Here is a 12,897-nt window from a genome sequence, read left to right as displayed (position 1 = left end):
AAAAGCCCAGAACAGGACAGGACCGGGCCGAGCCGCACGCAAACAGCCCTTAGTATGCATATGCGATGGTTATCGGGATGTAGTAGATAGGGCGATAAGTCTGTAGGTGGAGGGCAATTATAGCTCCAGGTGCACAATATAAATACTGTAGGAAATATATAGTATGTGTAGCCCATGATCAAAAATATTTTAGCAGACAATGAAGGGTTGAAAAAGATGATAATATTGTATTTCCAGAATTCGAACAACAGTAAGGTGCAGATAGGTAGGGAGGTAGGTAGGTCCAACGCTAGTAAAACTGCGAAGAAAAGGCAGGAAAATGATGTGATGGATTTGCGCTTCTCATGAAGGAGTATGATACGGGTAGGGAAGTAGATGGTTCATGGTTTCATATATGCAGAGGTGGAAAAGAAAGAAGGGAAGAAAGTTGTGATGGGAAAAGCCAGAAAGCAGAGCCAGTCCGACTGACTATTCTTAGAAGACAAAATTCGGTTCCTTCTTTCTACCAGTCCTTGGCAATGTCGAAAGACCACTCGAACAGGAGGTGGGTGTGGTTGTCGTCGTCGACGAACTTGGACACGGCGTTGTAGTGGCCACGGTACATCATGCCGGAGGGGGCTTCCTCGGTGTTGACTTGGTCGTGTTAGTTATTGCTTTTTTTTCTTTCTCCCTACTTGGTTGTGTAGCATAGGGTAGTGGCTTACATTTCTTCTCATAGAAAGGCTTGTCGGTAGTGCTGGGGGCGTAGCTTCCCTGAAAACCAGTGAGTACATAGCTCACAACCTGCTACAATTGTCGGGATTGGAGTACTTACCAGCATCTCCTCGTCCTTGCTGACTCTGATACCCTTGCGCTTCACTACCTGCAGGTACTTGAGGCCGCTCAGAACCTCATGGTGCACCTGGAAGACGACCTTGATGCAGAAGGTGGCACCTTCCTTGATCGTAAAGGGCTTATCCTTGAGGGTCTCGAGCGCATTGGGAGTAGACAGGTCGATCACGACATCGGGACGTCCCTGCACCTCCAGGGCAAGGGACTTGATGATGCACTTTCTGGGGTCACTGGGGTCGCCAATGGGATTTCCAGTGGCCAGGCCCAGAGAGGCCTTCCAGCGGTTGAGGGACTCGTCGTTCTTGTCTGTGGGTGATTTTGAGTTAGAGGAGATTTAAGGCAAGTTAAGTGTGCAATGCATAACTAAAATTTTGGAAGAGGCGCAATTTCAATCCCAACGGCGGAGCATTAGGAATGCTCGCGATGTACGTTTGACAGGCCTGGGCAGCAAGCAAGGGGGGGGAGTCGGCGGCGATGCTGGATGCCACGAGGCTACTACCCCGGGGAGAGTTGGGAGGGGTATCGGATTGCCAGGGAGGAGAGCAGGCGAGCATAGCTAGCACATACCGAGGTTCTGGTACTCTTCAATGGTCTTCTTTTCCCCAACCTTGAAACCCTCGGTCTGGGAGGCAACGAGGTCTTCTTCGTGCTCGGGCATGGTTGTTGGTGAGGTATTTGGAGATAGGGGGTGGTGATGGGAGGGGAGATGCTGATGTTGCTCCTCGCAAACGGGATATATAGACTAGTAGAAGGTGAGTCTGCGTCAAGAGGATCTAAGGAACATTGAACATCACGTACCAGACGGTAGGAATACAGGAAACTGCTGAGGAGAGAATTGTTTTGGAATGTTTTTGGAGTGGAAGCAGTCGACTAAAGTAACAAGTGGGGGGAGAAAGAAAGGCGGTGGAGGAGTGGATGGGCCAGACCTTCTCGCCTTGTGCCCGCCGAAGATTAAGGGGAGCCAGAGTAATTCCATGGAACAGGCCACGCAATGGGTATATTTAGAACGGATGAAGATTGGGGATTTTGATCCTCTTGTCTTCATGATCCGACACAAGAAATGAGACCACGCTAGGTTGCTATACAAGCACGGAGGTCCATCTCCCTGTCCAACCTCCCTGGTTGGAACTCCCGGAGATGACTATAGAACTACTAACTACTTCATCCTTGGCATCTATCCTTCAGTGAGTACCCTTCTAGAGGTGGATTTCAATCGGTTTTGATTGATCTAAATAACTATCCAGTTGGCTGCTCGAATGGAGCCTCTCAGCCGGATGGCCACCTTGCACTTTACAATTGCTTCTCTGCTCATCCACACCTACTTCCCAGTAACTAATGGACTTGGCTCTGGGAAATCATTTGGGCGAGAGAAGATATGTGTGTGTACGCTGTACTCATAAGGCTCGATTGAAACTCTACTAAGTTACAGTTGTTATTGTGTTTGAAGGTATTCCTGAGGACGGCTGCACTGAGCTTTCCACTACTTGTAGTCACTACTAATAAACTACTGTAGTTGGGAAGTTATTTATATTGCTGGCATACTAGTACTAATGACCACTTAGTACTAGTAGTCGACATGTCTTAGACAAGTTTGGAGTTGGTGTGCTCGAGGAACCACTACCACTCGGTTAGGATTTTGGAAATCAGCAATCATAAGAGACAGGCCCGTGGTCAAGTTGTTTCATGATTTGCAGACCTGGTGGGCATGTTTCATTCGAGTCCAAAGCGTGCCGAATGCACCAAATAGATACAAGTGCGCGAATGTCCGACTCAGCGCAGGTTGCGCATAACTAAGCATAATGCACTGTATATGCGGGTGACCGAATCGGGACCTACAAGCCATGGATTAATTGAATATTGAAAAATATGCATTGGACTTAAAAGCAGTTGTTAAAGGTCTTCCGGTAGAAGAAGTACTCTATGCGGACCACAGCCATGGATCCCATCGCAAGGAACCAAAAATCAACAAAAATCGTAATGGATGGGCGTCACGGGGACAACCGGCAGCGGTGAGGCGCCAAGGCACCGATACCATGATGAGCCAAACACGTCACAACGGATACCGGGGGATGGGCCGGCACCGCAGATACTTGCTGTTTTGACTCGCCCCACTGAAAGCTACCGAAATTATTGGTTCAATGCTGAAGTGGTGTCACAGTAGCGCGGTACTGTGGGGGTTCCCAGACGGTCACAGCCGGTCACGGTGGGAAGCAATCGCCCTCCCCAATTTGCTTTCAATTCCCTGATTATTTTCCTTCTCCTACTCGTTCTTTGATCCTGCTTATCGAAACCCGCGCCCTGACTTCCATTCCATTATCACCTGGGTTGTCGCGGCTCTGCCTGAGCGTTCCTGTCCATCCTCCGCTCATCTTAACTGCGGTGCTTGACTCTCTGCACCCTCTTGTGGTGCCGTGTTTGCTTTCGCGACCTACATCGCCTGGAGAGCGCCGACAGACGCGCCTGCAACGTGGCCGCCGCTTTGGCGACGCATCTTTCATCACCAACCCTCAACCGATACCCCTCGCTTCTCCATTGACCCTGTTCGCGAACCTGATCGTTCACCATGGTGCGCTCACTGCCGAAGAAGAACAACCCTCTCATCCTTCCGGACGTGGCTCCTGCTTGTAAGTTATGATTCCAGCTAGCGCCCGAGCTCAGACTCGATCGTGGCATGCCGATATCTCCACCAAAGTGTGCGCCAGGCTAACCCGTCTCCTTCCACCCCTGCGACATCAGACGATGAACTACTTTCGCGCCGTCGTCTGGGAAAGACCAACCTCGCCGTGAAGCCCACCCAGGTTGGCACGTCAAATGCGACAAAGCCTGAAAACCTCGGCCCCTTCGAGTATGCACACCTGCGCGCGCCGCTTCCTAGAGATCTCAAGGGCTCTGAGATTTTCCCCTCACACTCGCCTCAGCAACACCCCGAAACGTACTTTTTAATGGTAAGCATAGCTGCTACCGAACAAAGTGTGATGTCATCGAATGGCTGTTGACCTGTCGCTATAGAGACGTAGCAAAGATGGATTCGTCAGTGCTACGGGAATGTTCAAGATCGCCTTCCCTTGGGCAAAGCTCGATGAAGAACGGTCTGAGCGGGAGTACCTGAAGACCCGGACGGAGACTAGCGAAGATGAGATCGCCGGCAATGTTTGGATCTCGCCTCTCCTTGGTAAGCGTCACAACCCAGCAGATTTGAATGTTGCTCTGATTACTCTTAGCCCTCGAGCTAGCAAAGGAGTATCAAATGTACGACTGGGTCAGGGCCCTTCTTGATCCTACCGAGATCGTCCAGAGCCCCTCGTCCGCAAAGAAACAAATTACCCCACCACCTCGGTTTGATTTGCCGCCGATCGAAGCCCCGGCCATTCTCACTGCGCCTACACGACTCCGTAGGGGACGGTCCGCTTCTCCAAGCAAGAAATCGTCGACCTCCCCGCGCAAGCCCCGCCAGACTCGCGCCATGAAGGAGGCCAACGCTGCGGCGACCAGTGCTGCCAACGCCAGCCTTCAGTCTTCTTTGGACTTGACGGCTTCCAATGTGGAGTCGGAGTCCGTCACCGGCACCGTTCATCAGAGTGTTGAGGTGGACGGCGACCAGAAGCCCGCTCCTACCCCGAAGAAACCGGCATCGGCTTCCAAGTCGAAGAGGACGGCTGCTCGTGCGGAAGAGCCCGAGGAGGAGGAGAAGGAGAGTGAGAAGGTCAAGGTCGATGTAGAGACCAATGCGGAAGCTGTTGACGAGGTCAAAACCTCCCAAACCACCGTTTCCGTTGAGATGCCTATCAGCCTTCCTGAGGCACCGTCTGCCGCCGATACTGAGCAGATGATTGCCAAGGCGAAGGAAATGGTAGAAGAAGCGGTCAAGCTTCAGACTGAGACGGCAGAGCCGTCGTCGGCCAAGGCAGCCCAGAAGCGCAAGACGGAAGTGCTCAGCGAGGATGACGAAGAAGAAGACGAAGAAGCCAAGACCCTCCGGGTGAAGAGAGCCAAGGTTCTGGAGGAAAAGCTCAAGCAGGAGCGCGTGCGGAACCGGGCTCTTGTTGGTGTCACAGCTGCTTTTGCGCTTGCGTAAGTCTTACATGCCAAGTCTTGCATGCACATTACTAACTTGCCTCATAGAGCGTCCATTCCGTATTTCTTCTAAGCATCCTAGCTACTGGCCTGGAAGCAAAACTGTTGTGATCATGCGCCGTGTCAGCTTACCCACGTCCAGCACAAGTCTGGACAAATTCCCCATCGATTCCACCCCCTTTGGAAAATCTCCCCCTTATCTCCCCGACTGCTATGGTTTTGAACGATGCTTAATGGAGAAGCAGCCGAAGCTTTTCCTTACCCGTTTACACAGTTTGCCCCTACTCTGGAATTCATCCGAGTTCAGGCTTTGGCCAATCCACCCGAGCGCATCACGGTCCCTAAGTCCCAATTGAAGTGATTTTTGCTGTATCGTATTGGCTGCGCTTATTTCTTTACTAATGATGCCATTTGGGTGCGAATGATGTGGTTCGCACGGGGGATTGGCCGGTGAGGTCCTGGCGATCGAGGAAAGCCTTGGGTTCGTTTCGTTCATTATCTATGCCGTTTCTTATTATCTCCTGGATACCTGATATACGCCTCTATAATGTGGTTTTCTTTTCTTTTTTTATTTTCTGTTCTACACCATTTGGACCGGGGCTGCACCCTGGAGTCGTGATGCAATCGGGACGGTTTTGACTGGATTGTGTTCGGAGTTATGTCATTGTTAGGTAGATTTGCAGATGATGAATATGCAGAAACTCGATGAATCGATCATTCCCATCGTAGATCTGTTGTATAGCACTTAAAAAGTATAATCTAGATAGATTAATAGTAAGATGGGCGTTGCTGTGGACGCGAGCCAGTCGGGGACGGTTCCGTCCTGCAAACAGGCTAAACATCGTCATTCTCTCCGCCTATTCGGAGCTTCACCAGAACCCCCAGTCCGCGGTTCTTTTCCTCCAGATTTCCCAATTAGCCTCAAGTCTCCTCTTAATCGGCGATGCCATGTCGCTCCCCGGTCTCGATCTAACTCAACCCTCCGCGGACCGCGAGTTCGCCCCAGCCCCGCCCTCCCAGATCAGCCTCCCCAAGGGCTCAGAGTGGCGGTTTGAAGTCGCCTTTGGCACGACCGTCCGCGTAAAGGTGAGTTACTATGACCCACCCTCTCAAGCATACCTCATACCCTCCCCAATCAGGAAAAAAGCAAGACAGTTGACTGACATATCTACCACCTGGAGAACTAGCTCTTAGCCGGAACCGCCGAACTCTTCGGCACCGAATTAGCTCCCTCTCAAACCTATACCTTCTCCGGCACCAAAGCAGCAATCTACACCTGGCATGGATGCACCCTAGAAGTCAGCGCCGGAGAGGCCATCATTGGTCTGGACAGCCTCGCCCCGGGAGGTACGAATGGAACAACAGCGCGCGGACTTGGCGCGGGTGGCTGCCAGAGCGAGTACGTGGCGGAGGAAACACCGATGATTGAATATGCGAATGTGCATTTTGCGCTGGAGACACTACGACAGGAAGCCAAGGCGACGGGAAAAGATGGACCGCGGGTGCTGATTCTCGGCCCTGAGGATGCGGGCAAGACCAGTCTATCGAAGATCTTGACGGCGTATGCGACTAAGGTGGGACGGCAGCCGCTGGTGGTTAATCTGGATCCTACGGAGGGGATGTTGAGTGTTCCGGGGACGTTGACGGCTACGGCTTTCCGTACGATGATTGATGTTGAGGAAGGGTGGGGGAGCAGTCCCATGTCGGGGCCGAGTGCGGTGCCAGTGAAGTTGCCCTTGGTGTATTTCTATCCGATGCAGAATCCGTTGGAGGCGGATGGGTCGGTGTACAAGGCTATTGTGTCGAGGTTGGCGCTGTCGGTGACGGGGAGGATGGCCGAGGATGAGGATGCCAGAGAGACGGGGATTATTGTGGATACGCCGGGGATATTAAGTCAGAGTAAGGCTGGGAATGTCGAGATGATCAATCATATTGTGACTGAGTTTGCGAGTGAGTTTTCCTTGACCCTGGCGTGTCTTGGTTGAGGGTGTATGCGCTGACAGGTTATGGCACAGTTACGACAATCTTGGTTATTGGCTCCGAACGGCTGTACAGCATTATGATGAAGAACTTTGATAACAAGCCTACGGCAAGTGCGTCCGCAGCAGCATCGGATGAGCGCATTTCGGTGATCAAGTTGTCCAAGTCGGGAGGTTGTGTTGATCGCGATGCGTCGTTCATGAAGGCTGTCCGAGAGTCGCAGATCCGGACATACTTCTTCGGCAACCCGATTCCTTCAACGGCATCGGCGGCGCTGTCATTGTCTGCATCATCTACGACAAATGTTACGTTGTCGCCGCATGCGCAGCAGCTGGACTTTGGCGCCTTAGCGGTCTACAACTACACCATAACGTCAGCAGAGGAGGACGAAGATGAATACGACCCGTCGCAGCTGGGTACCGGTGATGCCTTCCTCCCAGGTGGAAGCAACGACGCGGACCTGGGTCAGACTTCGCAGGAAGAGACCCCGGTAGTGCCGACGCTGCCTGGGATTGCTGGACCAGTCAAGGAGACAGTGCCGCCGGCTGGATCGTCCAATGTGCCGCTGAAGAAGGTGCTGCCTCCGGCACCGACAGCGCTGGCCAATTCGCTGCTAGCTATAACACATGCAAGCTCGACGGCCAGTCCGGCGGATGTGCGCGATGCCAGCATCATGGGCTTCCTGTATGTAGCAGACGTGGACGCGGAGAAGGGCAAGATCCGAGTGCTGGCGCCGGTTGGGGGTCGCATGCCACCGCGGGCGATTGTATGGGGGAAGAAATGGCCTGGAGAGGTGGTGGGATTAGTGGGATAGTTGATACTAGCGACACAAGTAAACAGATAAGCGCATATATCAGAAATACAGTTATGCCAGAAGAGTTATTGTAGATATAAGCTCTGTTTTTCAGAAACCGTACATTGACCCAGGCAAGGTTTATCTAGATCCCTTACATACCAAGCAGACTGTCGAACGGGATCGCCGCATACCTCCGCTCCGCCTCCTGACATTTCCCCAATTTCAACCTAACACCACCTCCGACACATTCACTCTACCTCTGCAATTTCTCCCTCTCTACTCGAATTCACCATGGCCTGACGCCAGCCGCTCACTACACTGGCCTTCACTCCTTTTCACAAATACTACACTACAACAACAACACTCACTACAACCGAGCTCATCTCAACTCCGCACACCTCCGTCCTCATCACCAACCACAAACTAAACACACCACACCACACCATTAAACCCAGAAAAGAAACAACAAAAGAGCATGCCCCGTTTCCACCCAACAACTCTCCTCCTCCTCCCCCTCCGCATCCTCACCACGCCATTCACAGCTCTGATCGCACACATCCCCATCCTCCGCTCACGACACCGCCGCACCCGCACCCTAACCATGCTCCTCCCTCTGCTCCTCTTACTCCTCATCCTCCTAACCCTCCTACCGCTATACATAATTTACCGTCCACCGCACTCCCTCATCCGCTCCCTGGCGACAAAATACCCAGATACGTTATGGGAGATACCACTTCCCAACACCAACACCAACACCAAGAAGGGAGAATCGCAAGGAAAGGAAAAGCTCATCGCCCTAACCATCGACGACGCACCCAGCGCCCACACCCTCGACATCCTGCACGTACTCCAAGAGTACAACGCGCGGGCCACATTTTTCCTTATCGGATCACAGATCCCCGGCCGGGAAGGGATACTACATACGCTTGTGAAGAACGGGATGGAGCTGGGAAACCATGCGATGCATGATGAGCCGTCTGTTTCGGTGGGGGCGGAGACGCTGGAGAGGGAGATCTTGGAGGTGGAGGGGGTGATTGAGAGGGTCTATGAGGATGTTGGGGTGGCGAGGCCAAGGAAGAAGAAGACTACAACTACTGTCGATGATTATAATGAAGGAGAAGGGAAAGACGAGGGGTCAGTACAGAAGTGGTTTCGTCCTGGTTCTGGGTTTTTTAATGGGTGGATGAGGGATCTTGTGCAGAGACTTGGGTATAGGATTGTGTTGGGGAGTGTGTATCCGCATGATGCGCAGATCAAGTGGGCGGGGTTGAATGCGTGGCATGTGAGGAGTTTGGTCAGGGAGGGGAGTATTGTTGTGATGCATGATCGGAGGAGTTGGACAGTGGAGGGGTTGAGGAGGGTGTTGCCAGTGTTGAGGGATCGGGGGTATAGGGTTGTTGGGGTCGGGGAGGCGATGGAGATTGCTGCTGCTGCTGCTAATGCTGCTTCTACTGACCGGGGTAGAGAGAATGATTGAACATGATTGAAGTGACTGGATTGGATATCAGGTGTACAGGAACATATCATCAACACTAACATACAGGCGGGTCCCTGACAAAGAACAAATACACGGTATCGAACTACACTACTCGTTTCGCTTCCATTCCTCCACGTTGCGCCGCATCTCTCCCTCCACGTCGTATCCCCGACTCGCATCCTCCAGCAATTCCTCCTCCCGGTCCCGGTAGCGCTGCTCTGCGTCGCGCCGCCGCAGCACCACCTGCTTCAGGTACATCAGGTCGTTCAGCTGTACTGCCTCTGCGAACTTGGCGCGCATGCGCGGCGAGTACAACTGACAGCTTGCCTCGCGGCACCGAGACGGTCCGTCGCCAGGGAGCAGCCGCATTGACGTCGAGAACTTGCGCGCAATGGGCTGTTTGGCCCTGACCAACGGCCACACCACGTCATCGTAGCAGTCTTCGCACACTGTCAGCTCTGGCAGTTGCGGCATGTAATGCCACGTGCTGAGGATCCGTCGGTCCCGCCGACAGTCCCGCAGCACTACTTTACGTCGCGCGTACGAGAGGAACTCAGTTACATCAGGGCGCAGCATATGCTCCTGGTCCGCGCGGTTGGCCGCCATGTCCAGGCAGTCGATGTACCGGACAAACCGCGGGCTGTCTGTCAGAAAGTCACAGGCTCGTTCCTGTTTGGTGGAGCCCCGCCTGAAGGTGTCCCGGTGCTGTGGCATCAGGACCCGTAGGTTCCGCACGCAGGCGGAGCACACATTAAATTGCGGGAGGTACATGTTCGTTTCCGGGTCCACAATCCGGTACCAGTGCTGCTCGGTGATGATGCGTCCCGGGCATGGCTTGATGCTGAGGGGTGGCCGCGTGATTTGGTGCAGCAATTCGAGGTGGTCTAGTTGCTTCTTGAGCGTCTGCATCCATGCCAGCCGGGTCCAGGGCTCGCTCATGGAGCAGCGAATTTTCTCCCCACGAGGCCGGGGACTGGCGAGGACAAACTGGTCTCGGAACTCCGACTTGCGCATTTGCTTCATGCACGACGGGCAAATATTCAAATGAGGTAGTCCGTTGATAGTGTGCCAGTCCTGGTATCCGGCGATGGGAGTCGATCTGGGGCAGGGCGGGAGGTAAAATGGCCTTTTGGGCGATGTTTGACGGACAGCATCCTGCGATGAACTTCGATGGCGGACAGCGTCCTGTGATGAGCTCCGTCGGCGTGGTAGTGGTGGTGGCTCAGGAATGTCTTCGGCGGTGCGTGGAAGCGATGAGGACCTCTGTGGCACGTCATCTAGGAAAGATACAGCCCGTCGAGCTGGCAGCTGGGCGGTTGACTGGGCTTTGTCGCTTGAGACCGATCGGCCTGCTGGCGTACTGGCCAATCCCGGACGTGGTGGAAGTTGTGGTGCCGGGGCTGCGGCTGAGGACGAGGATGGGGACGCCTCACGCTCATCCACACGGCGGTCAGTAGCTGGTTCCTTGGGCGTTGACGCGGATCTAGGACGGGTTTTTGGAGGGATGGCTGCAGGGGTCGTGGATGGCTCCACGGGACGTTCAACCGGGACACTGGGCTGATCAGTAGACGGAGGACTAGGCGTCTTCGGCACATCGCCTGAGCCCTCCTTGGCACGAAGCTCTTGTCTCTGGCGTATTTTCTCTTCCAGCCTTTCTGCCACGGTAAGTCCAGTGGGCGACTTTTTGTCCGTTTGAGGCGCGGCAGGTTTGTCCACAGTTTCAGGCTTGGTCTTGGGTCTGACTGCAGCCGAGTCGGACTGGTAGCCGGATTTAGTGGTTAGGGCGTCGGCGGAGCGGCCATGTTTCACACTCCCGAATTGCCTGGGTAACGATGGAGTAGACTTGCTTTGTGTGACGGCAGGGGGGCGTATGTTCGAAGCTCGCGAGGCTTCCCGGGAACTCTGGGCTGTATCCTTCTTGAGCGGGCTGTCTCTCTGGGCACTAGTATCTGCTCTGGAGCGGCCTCGTGTCGTAGAGTCCTGCCTCTGAACAGCTGGCCTCTTGGATGGGTCCTGGGACTTCTCTCGAGCTGCAAGTGGCGCGGACAATGAGACTGCCTGGTCATCCCCGACGAGGTAAAGCATCGGGTCCTGTTTCTCATCCACCGGGGTTGGCGGTCCTACATTGTCCTCGGAGCTGCTGTCGCGGCTGAAGTCCTCATAGATGACGGTCGTCTCCTCATATGAAGAGTAAGAAAACACATCCACAAGGACCGGGTATTGGTCGACGGATCCGCGAGAGCAAACACCTTCGAGTCCGGGCATTTCTCCAACTTGGGACAATCCGTGTAATTCGCGGGAGAGGGAAACAACCTCGTCTTCCACACATGGCGAGGGTGGCCAGTGGGTCTTCTTGCGCCAGCGCAAGCTCATCTTGGAGGTAGAATACATTGGTAATAGAAACAGATAAACAAAGAACTTTTAGCAAAGAAAAGCAAAGCTCCAACGGGAAAGTATCGGTCCTGAGGGCTATCCTGTGGTGGCACGGTGGATCAGAAATACTTTCCGGGCAATTGGCATCATATATCCGTCGAGCATCGGACTCACTCGAGAAGGGGTCTCGAAAGGATGAGCAAGAAAAATAGCAGACACACACGATGGCGTTCGGCAAACAGCAATTGGCACAGGAGTGATCCAGATGGAACAGCAAATAGTCAATCAAACTCGTAGATGAGATAGTCAGACGGCCTGGGGTCCTTTGCGAGCGGCTAGAATTAAGTATTAAGCGACAGAGAGGTTAGTTTCTGATGTACACACCCCAGGAATTGGGGGAGTTGCGAAGAGATTTCTCGAGAGGCTATATAAAGTAGACAGACCCCAATGGGAAACCTGGTCGGGCAGCGCCTCTCCGGGGATGGTGGCCCTATCAGGGCCTGGGCTCAGACATTGGGCGTTAACAGGCAACGAATCAATCTTACTAGCCCTGAAACATGGGCGATCGTGGCCAGACGTCAAGCGTTGGGAACGAATGGATCTCCTTTAGCCATGTCAACAAGGAGTCGCTCATGAAACCATCCCACCCCTATGCAGGTGAGGTCAAGTGTGGTCTGTCAGACTGTGGGACAACCTGTGCTGGCAAATCATTCATTCGCCATCCCCGCTTTCCATCGACCGATTAGGTACGCTGACGAGCGAAAGAGATTTTAGTCTGCGGGAAAGGCGCCACTTTCGAGTATTGGCGTGGATTGCTGTTGGTCTAGTATACAACAGGTACAGCAGGCCGTGAGCCCGACACGCCTTTTGGCAAAGCCACACAGCCTCCGTTCAAGGAATACCGGGCAACTCGGCACATTGGGCGCCATCAGCTACTGGTGCCACCTTTTGGGATGAGCTGCATGCCCCCTGGCCGATGATGCTGGGAAGATCAGTGGCTTCCAATGATATACGATTCATTGTTGGAAGGGACACTGCGATGACATCAGTGGGAAAGACGGTGAAAGAGAGAAAACGGTGGCAATATGCATAGGCGAGGCGGTAACACAGGGGGGCTGAGTTGTCTGGCTGAACTAGATGACGCAGAATGAAGTTGTCCGCGGAAGGGATGAAGAGGATGAAGGCCCAATGGATGGAGGATGAAGAACAAGCCGACACACTTCTGGAGAAGCACGAGAGCATACTCCGATCGGGAAGTTATGCATTAACGGCTAATGTTACTGTTTATGCAGGATACTGACTCAGCTGTGCACGGCACGGTCCGCCGGCAGGAAGCCGACATTAGTCAGCTATATTCCCGACGGTT

The 12,897-nt window shown here is 53.6% G+C and overlaps 5 protein-coding genes across 5 annotated transcripts; 3 read left to right on the top strand and 2 right to left on the bottom strand.

Annotated features, from left to right (window-relative positions):
• Positions 1–502: 502 nt before the first annotated feature.
• Positions 503–1,489, bottom strand: ASPBRDRAFT_197319 (rho GDP-dissociation inhibitor; the record flags this gene model as incomplete). The annotated part of the gene is made up of 4 exons (XM_067621081.1): positions 503–633; positions 705–753; positions 815–1,137; positions 1,399–1,489. The coding sequence occupies 4 exons, from the start codon at positions 1,487–1,489 to the stop codon at positions 503–505; spliced, it is 594 nt and encodes a 197-aa protein (XP_067477866.1).
• Positions 1,490–3,394: 1,905 nt separating this feature from the next.
• Positions 3,395–4,978, top strand: ASPBRDRAFT_56394 (KilA-N domain-containing protein; the record flags this gene model as incomplete). The annotated part of the gene is made up of 5 exons (XM_067627556.1): positions 3,395–3,455; positions 3,490–3,776; positions 3,841–4,003; positions 4,053–4,902; positions 4,954–4,978. 5 exons carry the CDS (start codon positions 3,395–3,397, stop codon positions 4,976–4,978), a joined length of 1,386 nt encoding a protein of 461 aa, XP_067477865.1.
• Positions 4,979–5,794: 816 nt separating this feature from the next.
• ASPBRDRAFT_180716 (cleavage polyadenylation factor subunit CLP1) lies at positions 5,795–7,763 on the top strand. Its single transcript, XM_067619930.1, has 3 exons — positions 5,795–5,991; positions 6,093–6,855; positions 6,921–7,763. Exons 1-3 carry the CDS (start codon positions 5,854–5,856, stop codon positions 7,697–7,699), a joined length of 1,680 nt encoding a protein of 559 aa, XP_067477864.1. The 5' UTR covers positions 5,795–5,853; the 3' UTR covers positions 7,700–7,763.
• Positions 7,764–8,243: 480 nt separating this feature from the next.
• Positions 8,244–9,107, top strand: ASPBRDRAFT_105420 (chitin deacetylase CDA4; the record flags this gene model as incomplete). Its single annotated transcript, XM_067616576.1, has 1 exon — positions 8,244–9,107. A coding segment is annotated over one exon (864 nt), but the record flags the coding sequence as incomplete, so codon positions are not given.
• Positions 9,108–9,266: 159 nt separating this feature from the next.
• Positions 9,267–11,531, bottom strand: ASPBRDRAFT_129028 (uncharacterized protein; the record flags this gene model as incomplete). The annotated part of the gene is made up of 2 exons (XM_067618108.1): positions 9,267–10,419; positions 10,636–11,531. The coding sequence occupies 2 exons, from the start codon at positions 11,529–11,531 to the stop codon at positions 9,267–9,269; spliced, it is 2,049 nt and encodes a 682-aa protein (XP_067477862.1).
• Between the last annotated feature and the right edge of the window lie 1,366 nt (positions 11,532–12,897).

The sequence above is a fragment of the Aspergillus brasiliensis genome, assembly GCF_001889945.1.
Source record: "Aspergillus brasiliensis CBS 101740 unplaced genomic scaffold ASPBRscaffold_8, whole genome shotgun sequence".
In the NCBI taxonomy this organism is placed as follows: Eukaryota; Fungi; Ascomycota; class Eurotiomycetes; order Eurotiales; family Aspergillaceae; genus Aspergillus; species Aspergillus brasiliensis.
This window is presented reverse-complemented; position numbering and strand designations above follow the sequence as displayed.

Excerpts from the sequence above, each read along its gene's own strand:
- ASPBRDRAFT_180716 (XM_067619930.1), top strand. The coding sequence starts at position 5,854 with ATGTCGCTCCCCGGTCTCGATCTAACTCAACCCTCCGCGGACCGCGAG. Across the intron at positions 5,992-6,092 it reads GCACGACCGTCCGCGTAAAG|CTCTTAGCCGGAACCGCCGA; the intron begins GTGAGTTACTAT and ends CTGGAGAACTAG. Across the intron at positions 6,856-6,920 it reads TATTGTGACTGAGTTTGCGA|TTACGACAATCTTGGTTATT; the intron begins GTGAGTTTTCCT and ends GTTATGGCACAG.